General features: G+C 42.5%; 1 protein-coding gene across 9 annotated transcripts in view; it reads right to left on the bottom strand.

Moving 5' to 3' along the window:
• ncoa2 (nuclear receptor coactivator 2) overlaps positions 1–12,848 on the bottom strand; it is a 320,940-nt gene that overhangs the window by 42,845 nt on the left and 265,247 nt on the right. For 6 of the 9 annotated variants that reach the window (XM_073040731.1, XM_073040742.1, XM_073040720.1 and 3 more), the window contains exon 12: positions 538–751. In XM_073040731.1, the coding sequence (XP_072896832.1) occupies positions 538–751 (214 nt within the window). The remainder of the gene's footprint in view (positions 1–537; positions 752–12,848) is intronic. The other 3 variants (XM_073040751.1, XM_073040795.1, XM_073040768.1) reach the window with 2 other exon arrangements.

The following is a 12,848-nucleotide window of genomic DNA, read 5'->3' as shown; positions in this document are numbered from 1 at the left end:
ATCTCCAAACCTGCCGCATGCCTTGCTGAGTATTTTCTGAGCTTTAAATGGTTTTGGCATGGACTAGATGGGCTGAAGGGCCTGCCCCATGCCGTACTTCTCTCTGACGCCAAGACTCTAAGTGTTGGAAGTTACTTTCGGAACGAAGTCGAGGTTGGCTAAAGTGAACACAGGAGACCCTTAGCAGCAGTGGGTGAAGAGGTCTGGAATGCCAAGTACCCCATCGCACTAAGATCAGCACTTCGCCTTTCCTTCTCTAACCAATAGGCAGGGAACACAGCATCAGAACTGTGTATCAATGGACAGAAACATGTAATCCCTACCCTCACCTTGGTTGTTGATCAAAGCTGGGCGCATTATTAAAAGTGAGGCTGGATCCAAGTACGTAAAGTAAACCAACGAAAATCACTCTGTTCCCGCAGTTCACTCATGGCTCTATTTTGCAGGACTACACTAACTATAGATTATGAAACTGCACATGTTCAAGTCCAAAACAGCATATATCAAAGCAATGTAAATCACGTATGAAACTCTTACCATTTTGTAACATCCCAGATAACGGACTTGGTGTTCCAAGTGGCGACGCAGAGACGTTTCCATTGCCAATTTGTAGGAGGTCCTGGAAGATGGTCTGCTTGTCAACTGGTCCACTAGCAGAAACCGCTTTCATGTCTGGGAAAATCTGCTGTAGCTGACTGTTCTGCAGGTCATCAAGAATTTCTTCTAAGTTATCCAAGTCACTGCTGATCTGCTGTCAACAACAAAGCCAATTACCACCCATCAATTTTGTGTTCAAGCCCAATTGGTGGATACTAATTAAGTACTGAGGCCTATTTAATCATTTTTAAATGATCGTGTACCACCCGGCCCCCAAATTCCTTTTTTTTCCTCAAGGAGGAATGATTTTTTTTTTGTTCGGGTAGGACATCATGGCCACACAGCCTTGTTCCGTCTCTCAGTCTCACACCATTAAATGTGAAGAATTAGTGACCAGAAGGAGGCACTACAGAGAAGCTCGATGCCCACCAGCAGTCAGTGCTCATGCACTTTACTCAGGCGGGGCAGGAAATAAAAACCCTTCTTAATTGCTTCGCCCCTCCATGCCCCACAGAAGGCTCACGTGCAATGCTGAAGCCCAGTTGGGCCAACAAGGAAAGGGAAGGAAATCAATTGAATGTGGTGCAGCCACCCACTAAATCACCAGACAAGTTATAAAATCTTGAACACACATCCAGCCAAGATAGAACATAGAACACTAGAGCCTAGTGCAGGCACTTTGGCCTATGTTGTGCCAACCCGTTTAATCTTCTTGAACGTCAATCTCCAACACTCTGCAAGTCCTAGGCACGTATATATAGCTAGGGTGCCTAAGACTTCTGCACAGTTTTGTATATTATGTCTTTTCAATTGAATTTTATGTCTTGAGCTAATATAAAGCTAGGTACTCTTATTTCAGTTTCCAAACCAATATTCACTACTATCCAAATTTTTTATGCACCCTAGCGCTCTCTCTCTATATATACATATCTGTGTGTGTGTGTGTGAGAGTGTGTGTGAGTGTGAGTGTGTGAGTGTGTGTGAGAGTGTGTGTGAGAGTGTGTGTGTGAGAGTGTGTGTGTGAGAGTGTGTGTGTGAGAGTGTGTGTGTGAGAGTGTGTGTGTGAGAGTGTGTGAGTGTGAGTGTGTGTGAGAGTGTGTGTGTGTGAGAGTGTGTGTGTGAGAGTGTGTGTGAGAGTGTGTGAGTGTGAGTGTGTGAGAGTGTGTGTGTGAGAGTGTGTGTGTGTGTGTGTGTGTGTGTGTGAGAGTGTGTGTGTGTGTGTGTGTGTGTGAGAGAGTGTGAGAGTGTGTGAGAGTGTGTGTGTGTGTGAGAGTGTGTGAGAGTGTGTGAGTGTGTGAGTGTGTGTGTGTGTGTGTGTGTGTGTGAGTAAGATTTTTACACAGCACTATAACTCTTCCCTCCCACGCTGCCCTCCATTTATCCATCATCCATTTAAGAATTCCTTAAATGTCCCTAACGTATTTGCCTTTACCACCATCCACGAACCCAGCACTTACTCCATTAAAAACTTACCTCTGACATTCCACCCACCACCTCCCCAGCCCCATACTATCCCAAAACAAGGGTGCAAAGCTCTTGCACATGCACCCTGAAATGGGGTAATTCCTTGAAATGAGAACTGTCCTAGGAAAATACTTCATTAGGCCCCGAGGTATATTAGCAATGCGAAGTATACTTTGCCATATACCATTAAAATTTTATTCATTTCGGGACCATCCACTTAACATTGATGTGAATTCAAATTTAGGAAATCAATTAAAAAGATATCCCTTAAGTGAATTACTTAACAGTAATCCCCTGAAAGTTCAGCCGTCATAAATGGTTTAAACACAATGTTTATCTAAATGGGATTAGCGCCATTCAATTCATTCAACTGAGATTATACAAACTAGGAGCAGGAGCAGGCTGAAACACGAGAAAAACTGCAGACGCTGGACGCAGATTTCTCCCGGAGCCAGGAGGAGGCTGCTTGCCACCTTTGAGTCTGTTCTGGGACTTAAGAGATCTTGGCTGATTTGTTTTAATGTTAACTCTGCACTCCTCATTCCCCAGGGTAACATTTCACCCAAACCCTTATCGGGAATTTAACCACCTCTGCCTGAGACATCCAAAAATTCTACTTCTACCACTCTTTGAGAAAGACCCTCAGAGACAAAACAAGCCTCATCTGTCACAACAGCTTTTAAAAAAAACTGGTCCTTGGTTCAAGATTCCACCTCTGGAGTGATCAATCTTTCTAATTCCACCCTGTCAAGTATCCTGAAGATCTTGTATCAGAGTATTGTAGGATTTAATTACCATTATACTTTAGGCTTGTGATACTGGTTTCCTGTTTGAAACTGCTAAGGATCTAATGAGATACTTCACATTGAATTCAGAAGACTGGATTGTAGTTGTGCTAATGTTTAACTTTTTATCATTTGTACGATTTGTCCTAGTTTATAGTTTGGTTGTCAGTTTTTGCATATGTATAGTTTTTCATAAATTTAATTGTATTTCTTTATTTTCCTGTAAATGCCTGCAAGAAAACAAATCTAAAGATAGTCCAATATGGTGACATAAACGTACGTTGATAATAAATTTACTTTGAACTTTGAATCTTTATGTGGAGATCACATTACCAACAGGTCTAGGAAACTGCAGGAACATCTGGAAACATGATTTAAGTTTAGGGACAGGAATAAACAGTCAACATTTCAGACTGAGAACTGGACGGGAAGGGAGCAGAAACCAGAAACCCTGGGGAGATAGGGATGAGTATAAGGTGGCAGGTAATAGGTGAGACCGGGCAAGGGGAAAGGTGGGTGGGTCAATAGGTGAGACCAGGGTAAGGGGGAAGGTGGGTGGGTCAATAGGTGAGACCAGGGTAAGGGGGGAGGTGGGTGGGTCAATGAGGGATGGATGACATTAGAAGCTGGGAGGTGATAGATGGAAGAGGGTACAGAGTGAAGGAAGAAGGAATTGGATAGGACAGAACAGTAGAGTAAAGGGAAGGGAGAAGAGGATGGATGAGAGGGCCAGCAGAAAGGGGGAAAACAAAATGGAGGGTGAGTGAAAAATGGGAGTGGTTACCACAAGTTAGAGAAATCGATGTTCATACCATCAGGTTGGAGATGGAATAGGAGGTCTCCTCCAATCTGCATTTGGTTATCATCAGCAGGGGCCATGGACAGGAATGTCAGAATGAGAACGTGAAGTTGAATTGAAGCAGATGGCCACCAGAACATCTTGCCTATTGTGGTGCAGAGAGCGAAGGTGCTTGACAATGTGTTGTCTTTCACTGATGTAGGAGGCGGCCCAGGATACAAAGAATGTTTGAGGCCTTGAATGGTGGTGAGGGAGGAGTACTAAGGGCAGGTGTAGCACTTTTCATTGCAGGATGTGCCAGAAGGGATATCGGAGAGGATGACGAATGGTCAAGGGAGTCGTGTAGAGAAAAATCCCTGTTAAAAGTGAGGGGGGGGGGGGGTGGGTGGGAAAGAGACAAGGAACGATGTGTCTGGTGGTTGGATGCTGTCGGAGACAGTGGAAGTTACGGAGAATGATCAGCTGGATACGCAGGCTCATGGGATGGTAGGTGATGAATTTTGTGCCTCCAGAATTGTGTGCGTGTTGCTTGAGATCCTTGTGTTACTGATTAATTCTGATATTTTTCAAACTCAGTATTTGAAGTACATTGTCACAACCACATTACGGCTTCTCAAACTGATGTTGCATTTTTCTGATTTGTGTCTGAATACATGAAGAAATATTGGTTAAACGTGGTTCAGCTCAAAATGGTCTTATTTTTCTGCATACCAGTGGTACACTTCATAAGTTCAAAGCAAATTTATTATCAAAGTAGATGCATGTCACCATATACAACCCTGAGATTCATTTAGTTACAGGGATTTGCAGTAAATACGAAGAAAAACCATAGAATCGATATAAGACCACACACAAGCTGGACAAACGATCAATCCGAAAAAGACACACTGTGCACATACAGAAAGAAAAAACTCAAAATAATAATAATATCGAGAACATGAGATAAAGAGTCCTTGAAAGTGAGTCCATAGGTTGTAGGAAGAGTTCAGTGATGGGCCAAGTGAAGTTGCCCCCACTGACTCAAGAGGCTTATGGTTGAGAGATAATAACTGTTACTGAAACTGGTGGTGTGTATCCTGAGGCTCCTGTACCTCCTGTGTGATGGCAGCAGCGAGAAAAGAGCACAGCCTCGGTGGTGAGGGTCCTTGCGGATGTGCTCAGTGGTGGGGAGGGCTTTACCTGTAATTCATTGGGCCATATCCATTACTAGTTGCCAGCTTTTTGGTTCCCGAATACTCCCATATGCTTAAAAATGTGAAAAACTTTCACGACTAAACGATAATAACAGCAAGGACCCTAAAGCATCACTAAATTTTAATGTTGTGAATTGGCAATTAGTCTTCCATCAAATATAGTTCAGAAGCTTCAAACAAAAAGGGGGGAATTCAGTAGTATTTATATATTACTTACATCTTCTCTGGTCCTTCAGACATAAGAGCAGAATTAGGACATTTTGCCCGTCAAGTCTGCTCTGCCATTCCATCACGGTTGATCTATTATCCCTCTCAACCCCACTTTCCTGCCTTCCCCCTGTAACCTTTGATGCGCTGACTAACCATGAACCTATCAACCTCTGCTTTAAATATACTCAATGACTTGGCCTCCACAGCCATCGGTGGCAATGAATTACACAGATTCACCACACTCTGGCTAAAGAAATTCCTTTTCATCTCTGTTTAAAATAGACGTCCCTCTATTCTGAGGCTGTGCCTGCTGGTCCTAGACTCACCAACTACAGGAAACATAAAAATCCACATCCACTCTCTAGGCCTTTCAATATTTGATAGGTTTCAATGAGACCTCCTCATTCTTCTAAACTCCAGCAAGTACAGACCCACAGTGATCAATCGTTTCTGACGCACAAACCCTTTCTTTCTCGGAATCATTCCTGTGAGTCTCCTTTGGACCCTCTCCAATGCCAGCACGTTTTCTTAGATAAGTGGCCCAAAACTGCTCACGATACTCCAGGAGTGGTCTGAACAATGCCTATAAAACCTCAGCATCACATCATCAGGACATAATTATGTCCTCTTAAAATGAATGTTAACATTCCATCTGCCTCCTTACCACCGACATGACCTGCAAGTCAACCTTTAGGGAATCCTGCCCAAGGGCTCGCCAAGCCCCTTTGCACCTCTGATTTTTAAATGTTCTCCGCATTTAGAAAATATTCTATGTCTTTATTCCTTCTACTAAAGTACATCACCATTAACTTCTCCACACTATATTCCTTATGCCACTTCTTTACCCATTCTCCCAATCTGTTCAAGTCCTTCTGCCGACACCCTGTCTCCTTCTGCCTCTCCACCTATTTTTGTAACATCTGAAAACCTGGCCACAAAGCCATCAATTCCGTCATCCAAATCATTGACATATAATGTGAAAAGAAGAGGTCCTAATACCAACTTCTGTGGAACACCACTAGATACCAGGAGTCAATCAGATTAAGCCCCTTTATTCCCACTCTTTGCCTCCTGTCAATCAGCTAATCATCTGTAAATGCTACTAACTTTCCTGTAATACCATGGGCTCTCATCTTGTTAAGCAGTCTCATGTGTGGCATCTTGTCAAAGGCTTTCCGAAAATCCATGTAAACAACATTCACTAACAGGCAGGATAGATAAAGGAGAGTCAAAGAGTTCTAACAGATTTGTCAGGCAAGATTTCCCTCAAGGAAACCTTGCCTACTCAGGCCTATTTTGTCAGGTGCCCCCAAAACTTCATCCTTTATAATGGCCTCCAACATCTTCCCAACCACTGAAATCAAGCTAAGTGGCCTATAATTCCCTTCGTTCTGCCTCCCTGTCTTCTTAAAGAGTGGAGTGCCATTGTAATTTCCCAGTCCTTCAGAACCTTGCCAAAATCCAATGATTCTTGAAAGATCATTACGAATGTCTCCACTATCTCTTTGGCTACCTCTTTCAGAATCCTGGGGTGTAGTCCATCTGTTGCAGGTGACTGATCTAGCTACAGACCATTCAGCTTCCCCATCACTTTTCCTTATATCATCTACACCCACTTCTGCCCCTCGACACTCTCAAATTTCTGACATACTGCTAGTATCTTCCACAGCGAACACTGCCACAAAATACTTATGAAATTCATCCACCATTTTATCGTCCCCAATTCTACCTCTCCAGCATCATTTCAAGGTCCAATTCAAGGAATATTTAACTACAAAAATATAGTTTTATAATCATTTAAGACATTAATCAAGGTTCCCTTTTTTGGAGGTCCTTAGTGTTTTGTTCAATGTGTGGTGTATGCATGTTGTATGTGCATGTGTGTGCATGAGACCTTCTGAGAAATGACAAACTGGGAAAATTGTGGGCGTCATTCCCAAGAGTGCAGTGGAGCAAAGGTGACAATATGGCATCTGCTTCCAGAGATAATGAGTTAACCTATTTTTACATTATTAATTATTCCCAAGTTGGCCATTTCGGCAATGAACATCAATACAATTCACATAATGGTGAAGAATAAATGTATTGGTGCTGGTGACTGACAAAGAGCATGAAAGAAACCTTCCGATGACAGAACTAAATTGAATCATTTTCTCTTGCAAAATAACCACTTTTAATCATTTGCACTTTTAATGAAGCATTTAGTAACAACATTATACTGCTTATTAGATATAAATCTCACAGCAAATTGCAGTGTTGCATCTTACTCAAATCAAAATGATCTACAAGGCTCTTAGATTGACTTCATCGCAGCAAAGACCAGATCATATATAACTTTGTTGATAAGGCCATCACATAAAAGAAGCCACACAGATCAGATTTGCCAATGATTATGTCATTAGCTGATCTCAGACACTGTGAGACAGAATTTCTGTGACTTGTAATTTGCATGCACAGGCTGTTGACAGGGTAGAGCTGGAAGACCCACTCAAGGAAAAGAAATTCTATTACCAAGAAACATTTTAGTGCGTAAAAGCTAGCAGTTACAGAAAAATAACTGACAAGTCCTCAGTGTTCAGTTGCAAATACTATAAAGACTAAAATGTATTTTGTAAAATAGAGTTGTAGGACAACTCCTCTGTAAAACTGGCAAGAAATACCATGAACTAACAGCAGAACGGTGCTGTTGGCTCATATGCACCTTCCTTTGCATAATTTATAATATAATAGACAATAGACAGTAGGTGCAGGAGTAGGCCATTCGGCCCTTCTAGCCAGCACCGCCATTCACTGTGATCATGGCTGATCATACACAATCAGTACCCCGTTCCTGCCCTCTCCCCATATCCCTTGACCCCACTATCTATAAGAGCTCTATCTAACTCTCTCTTGAATGCATCCAGAGACTTTGCCTCCTCTGCCTTCTGAGGCAGAGCATTCCACATATCCACCACTCTCTGGGTGAAAAAGTTTTTCCGCATCTCTGTTCTAAATGGCCTACCCCTTATTCTTAAACTGTGGCCTCTAGTTCTGGACTCACCCATCAGCGGGAACATGCTTCCTGCCTCGAGTGTGTCCAATCCCTTAATAATCTTATATGTTTCAATCAGATCCCCTCTCATCCTTCTAAATTCCAGTGTATACAAGCCCAGTCGCTCCAATCTTTCAACATATGACAGTCCCGCCATTCCGGGAATTAACCTTGTGAACCTACGCTGCACTCCCTCAATAGCAAGAATGTCCTTCCTCAAATTTGGAGACCAAAACTGCACACAATACTCCAGGTGGGGTCTCACCAGGACCCTGTACAGCTGCAGAAGGACCTCTTTACTCCTATACTCAATTCCTCTTGTTATAAAAGCCAGCATGCCATTAGCTTTCTTCACTGCCTGCTGTACCTGCATGCTTGCTTTCATTGACTGATGTACAGGAACACCTAGATCTCGTTGTACTTCCCCTTTTCCTAACTTGACTCCATTTAGATAGTAATCTGCCTTCCTGTTCTTGCCACCAAAGTGGATAACCTCACATTTATCCACATTAAACTGCATCTGCCATACACTTGCCCACTCACCCAACCTGTCCAAGTCACCCTGCATTCTCATAACATCCTCCTGACATTTCACACTGCCACCCAGCTTTGTGTCATCAGCAAATTTGCTAATGTTACTTTTAATCCCTTCATCTAAATTATTAATGTATATCGTAAACAGCTGCGGTCCCAGTACCAAAACTTGCGGTACCCCACTGATCACTGCCTGCCATTCCGAAAGGGACCTGTTAATCACTACTCTTTGTTTCCTGTCAGCCAGCCAAATTTCAATCCATGTCAGTACTCCGCCCCCAATACCATGTGCCCTAATTTTGCCCACTAATCTCCTATGTGGGACTTTATCAAAAGCTTTCTGGAAGTCCAGGTACACTACATCCACTGGCTTTCCCTTGTCCATTTTCATAGTTACATCCTCAAAAAACTCCAGAAGATTAGTCAAGCATGATTTTCCCTTCATAAATCCATGCTGACTTGGACTGATCCTTCTACTGCTATCCAAATGTGTCGTAATTTCCTCTTTTATAATTGACTCCAACATCTTTCCCACTACTGACGTCAGGCTAACCGGTCTATAATTCCCTATTTTCTCTCTCCCTCCTTTCTTGAAAAGTGGGACAACATTAGCCACCCTCCAATCCGCAGGAACTGTTCCTGAATCTATAGAACATTGGAAAATGATTACCAATGCGTCCACGATTTCTAGAGCCACCTCTTTGGGATGCAGATCATCAGGTCCCGGGGACTTATCAGCCTTCAGACTCAACAGTCTATCCAGCACCGTTTCCTGTCTAATATAAATTTCCTTCAGTTCATCCTTTACCCTAGTTCCTTTGGCCACTATTACATCTGGGAGATTGTTTGTGTCTTCCCTAGTGAAGACAGATCCAAAGTACCTGTTCAACTCGTCTGCCATTTCCTTGTTCCCCATAATAAATTCACCCGTTTCTGTCTTCAATGGCCCAATTTTGGTCTTAACTATTTTTTTGATATTCACATACCTAAAGAAGCTTTTACTATCCTCCTTTATATTCTTGGCTAGTTTACCTTCGTACCTCATTTTTTCTTGGCATATTGCCTTTTTTGTTATCTTCTGTTGCTCTTTAAAAGCTTCCCAGTCCTCCAGTTTCCCGCTCATCTTTGCTATGTTATACTTCTTCTCTTTTATTTTTATACTGCCCTTTACTTCCTTCAATTTAACACAATATCTGAGACGTTAAGTAGTATGTGGAGTTTTGGATCCTGAAATCTCGTTCCGAAGAGTTCTGCAGCATCACTAACCTCTGCACTCTTGTGAACTTTAGCGTGCACCGCAGTAGCTGTGTTGCACACAGCAACAAATACACCCGGGTTGAATGAGTGCCAGGCAGAGCACGTGTCCTGGCATTCTTGAAATGAAATTTGAAAGCATATCATGAAACTAATAATTGCTTTCACCCTCCTGTAAGTAGGCCATCAGAGACTGCTCATTATATGGGCTGTGCTGGATCTTTGCCTTGTCATGCAGAAGTCTATTGGCACTGAGATCATGCACCAGAACAAGTGATGGGGGGGGAAAGGATGAAGCTAGATTCAAATCTGATTTTATGACCATTACTTATGTCACACTCAATGCTTCCGTAATAATTATACGATTACAAAACCACAAAATGAGAAGTGGTAATACTTGGCTTAAGAGAAATATTATGAAATCTGCTTTATTAAAAAAAAAGGACTCGGGGGAAGAAAAGCTAAACAGGTGTTTTTCATTTCAGCTCAGCCAGAAGACTTAGTACTGCAGTTTGATCATGACTTTATTACACATTGTCGAATTACTACAGACAAACACAGAACATAGAACACTACAGCAGAGTACAGAACCTCTGGCCCACAATGTTGTGCCAACCTTATAACCTACTCTAAGATCAATCTAACCCTTCCCTCCCACATAGCCCTCCATTTTTCTTTCATCCCTGTGCCTATCTAAGAGTTTCTTAATTACCCTTAATGTATCTGCCTCTACCACCACCTCTGGCAGGGCATTCAACACACCCACCACTCTCTGTGTAAAATACTTACTTCATAGATCCGCCCCACACCTTCCTCCAATCACCTTAAAATTATGCCGCCTCATGTTAGCCATTTCAGCCCTGGAAAAAGTTTCTGGCTATCCACTTAATATATGCCTTTTATCATCTTTTAAAGCTCCATCAAGTTAGCTCTCATCCTTCTTTGCAGTGAAGAGAAAAGCATTACCTCATTCAACCTACCCTCATAAGACATGTTCTCTGAATGAAGCAGCCAAACCACCAAAATAATAGATTGGAACAAGTACATAGACTCTGAAAAGGATCTGTGAGGAGTAATATGGGAAGTTAAAAAGAAGCAAAGTGTTGATTTAAAGGAACAATATAATACAATAATGGGCTTTCAATCAACGTGAGAGAACATCTCCAGGAACTTCAAAGGTCAGGCAAAGAAGGTATCAGGATACGTGACTACAAGACATGCACTTAGTAGCAGTTTTTGAGGAATTGCTAAAAGAACAGTAAGAGAGGTTTAGGGAAGGAACTTCTGAATTTTCACCTATGCAAAAAGTGCAATAGCCACTAAACATATTAGGCTAAACAAAACAGCCCCTCGATAATAGGAGGTTGAGTGTGGTGAGGGAGGCTAGAAAACATTGGAATAGTAGAGGCAGAAAGAAGACAAAGCAATGGAAGGAGAGTCACAGGAAAAATACGTAACTGGCCTGAGCTAAGATCTCCTTGGCACCCAGCTCCCGTATTCTCAGTCAGAATACCAATAACTAACTTGCATGAGGGCCGGGGGCTCTTGTGGTGTCAAATCACAACAATATTCCGACTTAAGAGAATTAATTTTACTCTTTACCTCCTCCATAACTAAAGAACAGTAAATATCAATGTAACAAGTTGCCACATTTGGACACATCGTTATAGAGAAGATTTTTACTAAAATACCGTTGGTTTATACCCAATGTCTTATCAAGGGGAACATGTTGGGCAAGGCCTTGCTGGCTTTCCTCCTCACTTGCCCTGCTGCCTGCACTTGGCTTTTCCAAACGAAAGAACAGAACAAGCTGACTATTAATAACCATGAATCATCCAGGCCAATGGAGAAGGGTTTCAGAGATTGGTGGTATTGTAGATGGTGAGGAAGGCAGCCTAAGCCTACAGCAGGATATGGATGTAGATCAAATGGAAAGTTGGATGGAGCACAGACAGAAAAAAATAATCCCAGCACAAGCTGGGTGATTCATAGAGTTATACAACGTGGAAAAGAGGCCCTTCAACCCAAATCTTCTATGCCGTCCAAGAGGCCTGTCTACACTAATTCCATTTGGACCAAAATTCCTCTAAATCTTTCTCATCCATTAAGCTGTCAAATATGTTTTAAATGGTACACCCGTGCCTTCCACCTCCTCTGACAAATCATTCCACATATCCACCACCCTATGTGTAAAAACCTGCCTCCCAAGACCCCCTTTACATCTCTCCCTTCTCACCTTAAACCTTTGCCATTTAGTCTTAGACTCCGTTACCCCACCTATAGCCCTCATAGTTATATAACCTTTAAACAGTTACCCCTCAGCCAACTTCGTCTCAGCCTATACAGTCACTGTTTGTTGCTCCGGCCTTCCAGTTAAGGCAAGATTCCTGTCAGTCTTTCCTGCACCCTCTGTATTTAATCAAATCCTTCCTACAGTGTGGTGATCAGAACTTCACTTAATACTCCGACCTAACCCACCACTTGTATAACTGTAACTTAACGATCCAAGCTCCTATACACAATGCCTTTGCCAGAGAAGACAAGCACACCATATACTTTCCTCATCACCCTGTTTATCTGTGTTACTACTTCTAGCAAACTCTGCACTTGCACCAGAGTCTAGCCGTTCACTGGGTATACCCTGACCCAGTTTTACTTCACAAAAATGTTTCACTTTATACTTGTCCGGGTTAAATTCCATCAGTTAATCTGTGTCGCCAACTTTTCGGTATTTCATTTGATATGCCACCAAAGACGCACCCAAATTTCCATGGATGGACGTGGAGCACTCTGACTGGCTGTATCATAGCCTTCATTAGAGGCTCCAAAGCACAGAACTGCAAGAGGCTGCAGAGGGTTGTAGTCTCTGCCAGCTTCATCATGGGTACAAATCTCCACACCATCTTCAAGAGGCAGTGCCGCAAAAAGGCATCATCCATCGTTCAGTACCCCTCATCCTCTTCTTGTTACTATTACTAGAG

Source organism: Hemitrygon akajei, chromosome 1 (assembly GCF_048418815.1).
Source record: "Hemitrygon akajei chromosome 1, sHemAka1.3, whole genome shotgun sequence".
In the NCBI taxonomy this organism is placed as follows: Eukaryota; Metazoa; Chordata; class Chondrichthyes; order Myliobatiformes; family Dasyatidae; genus Hemitrygon; species Hemitrygon akajei.
Note: the sequence above shows the minus strand (reverse complement) of the source record. Positions and strands in the feature narration are given on the sequence as shown.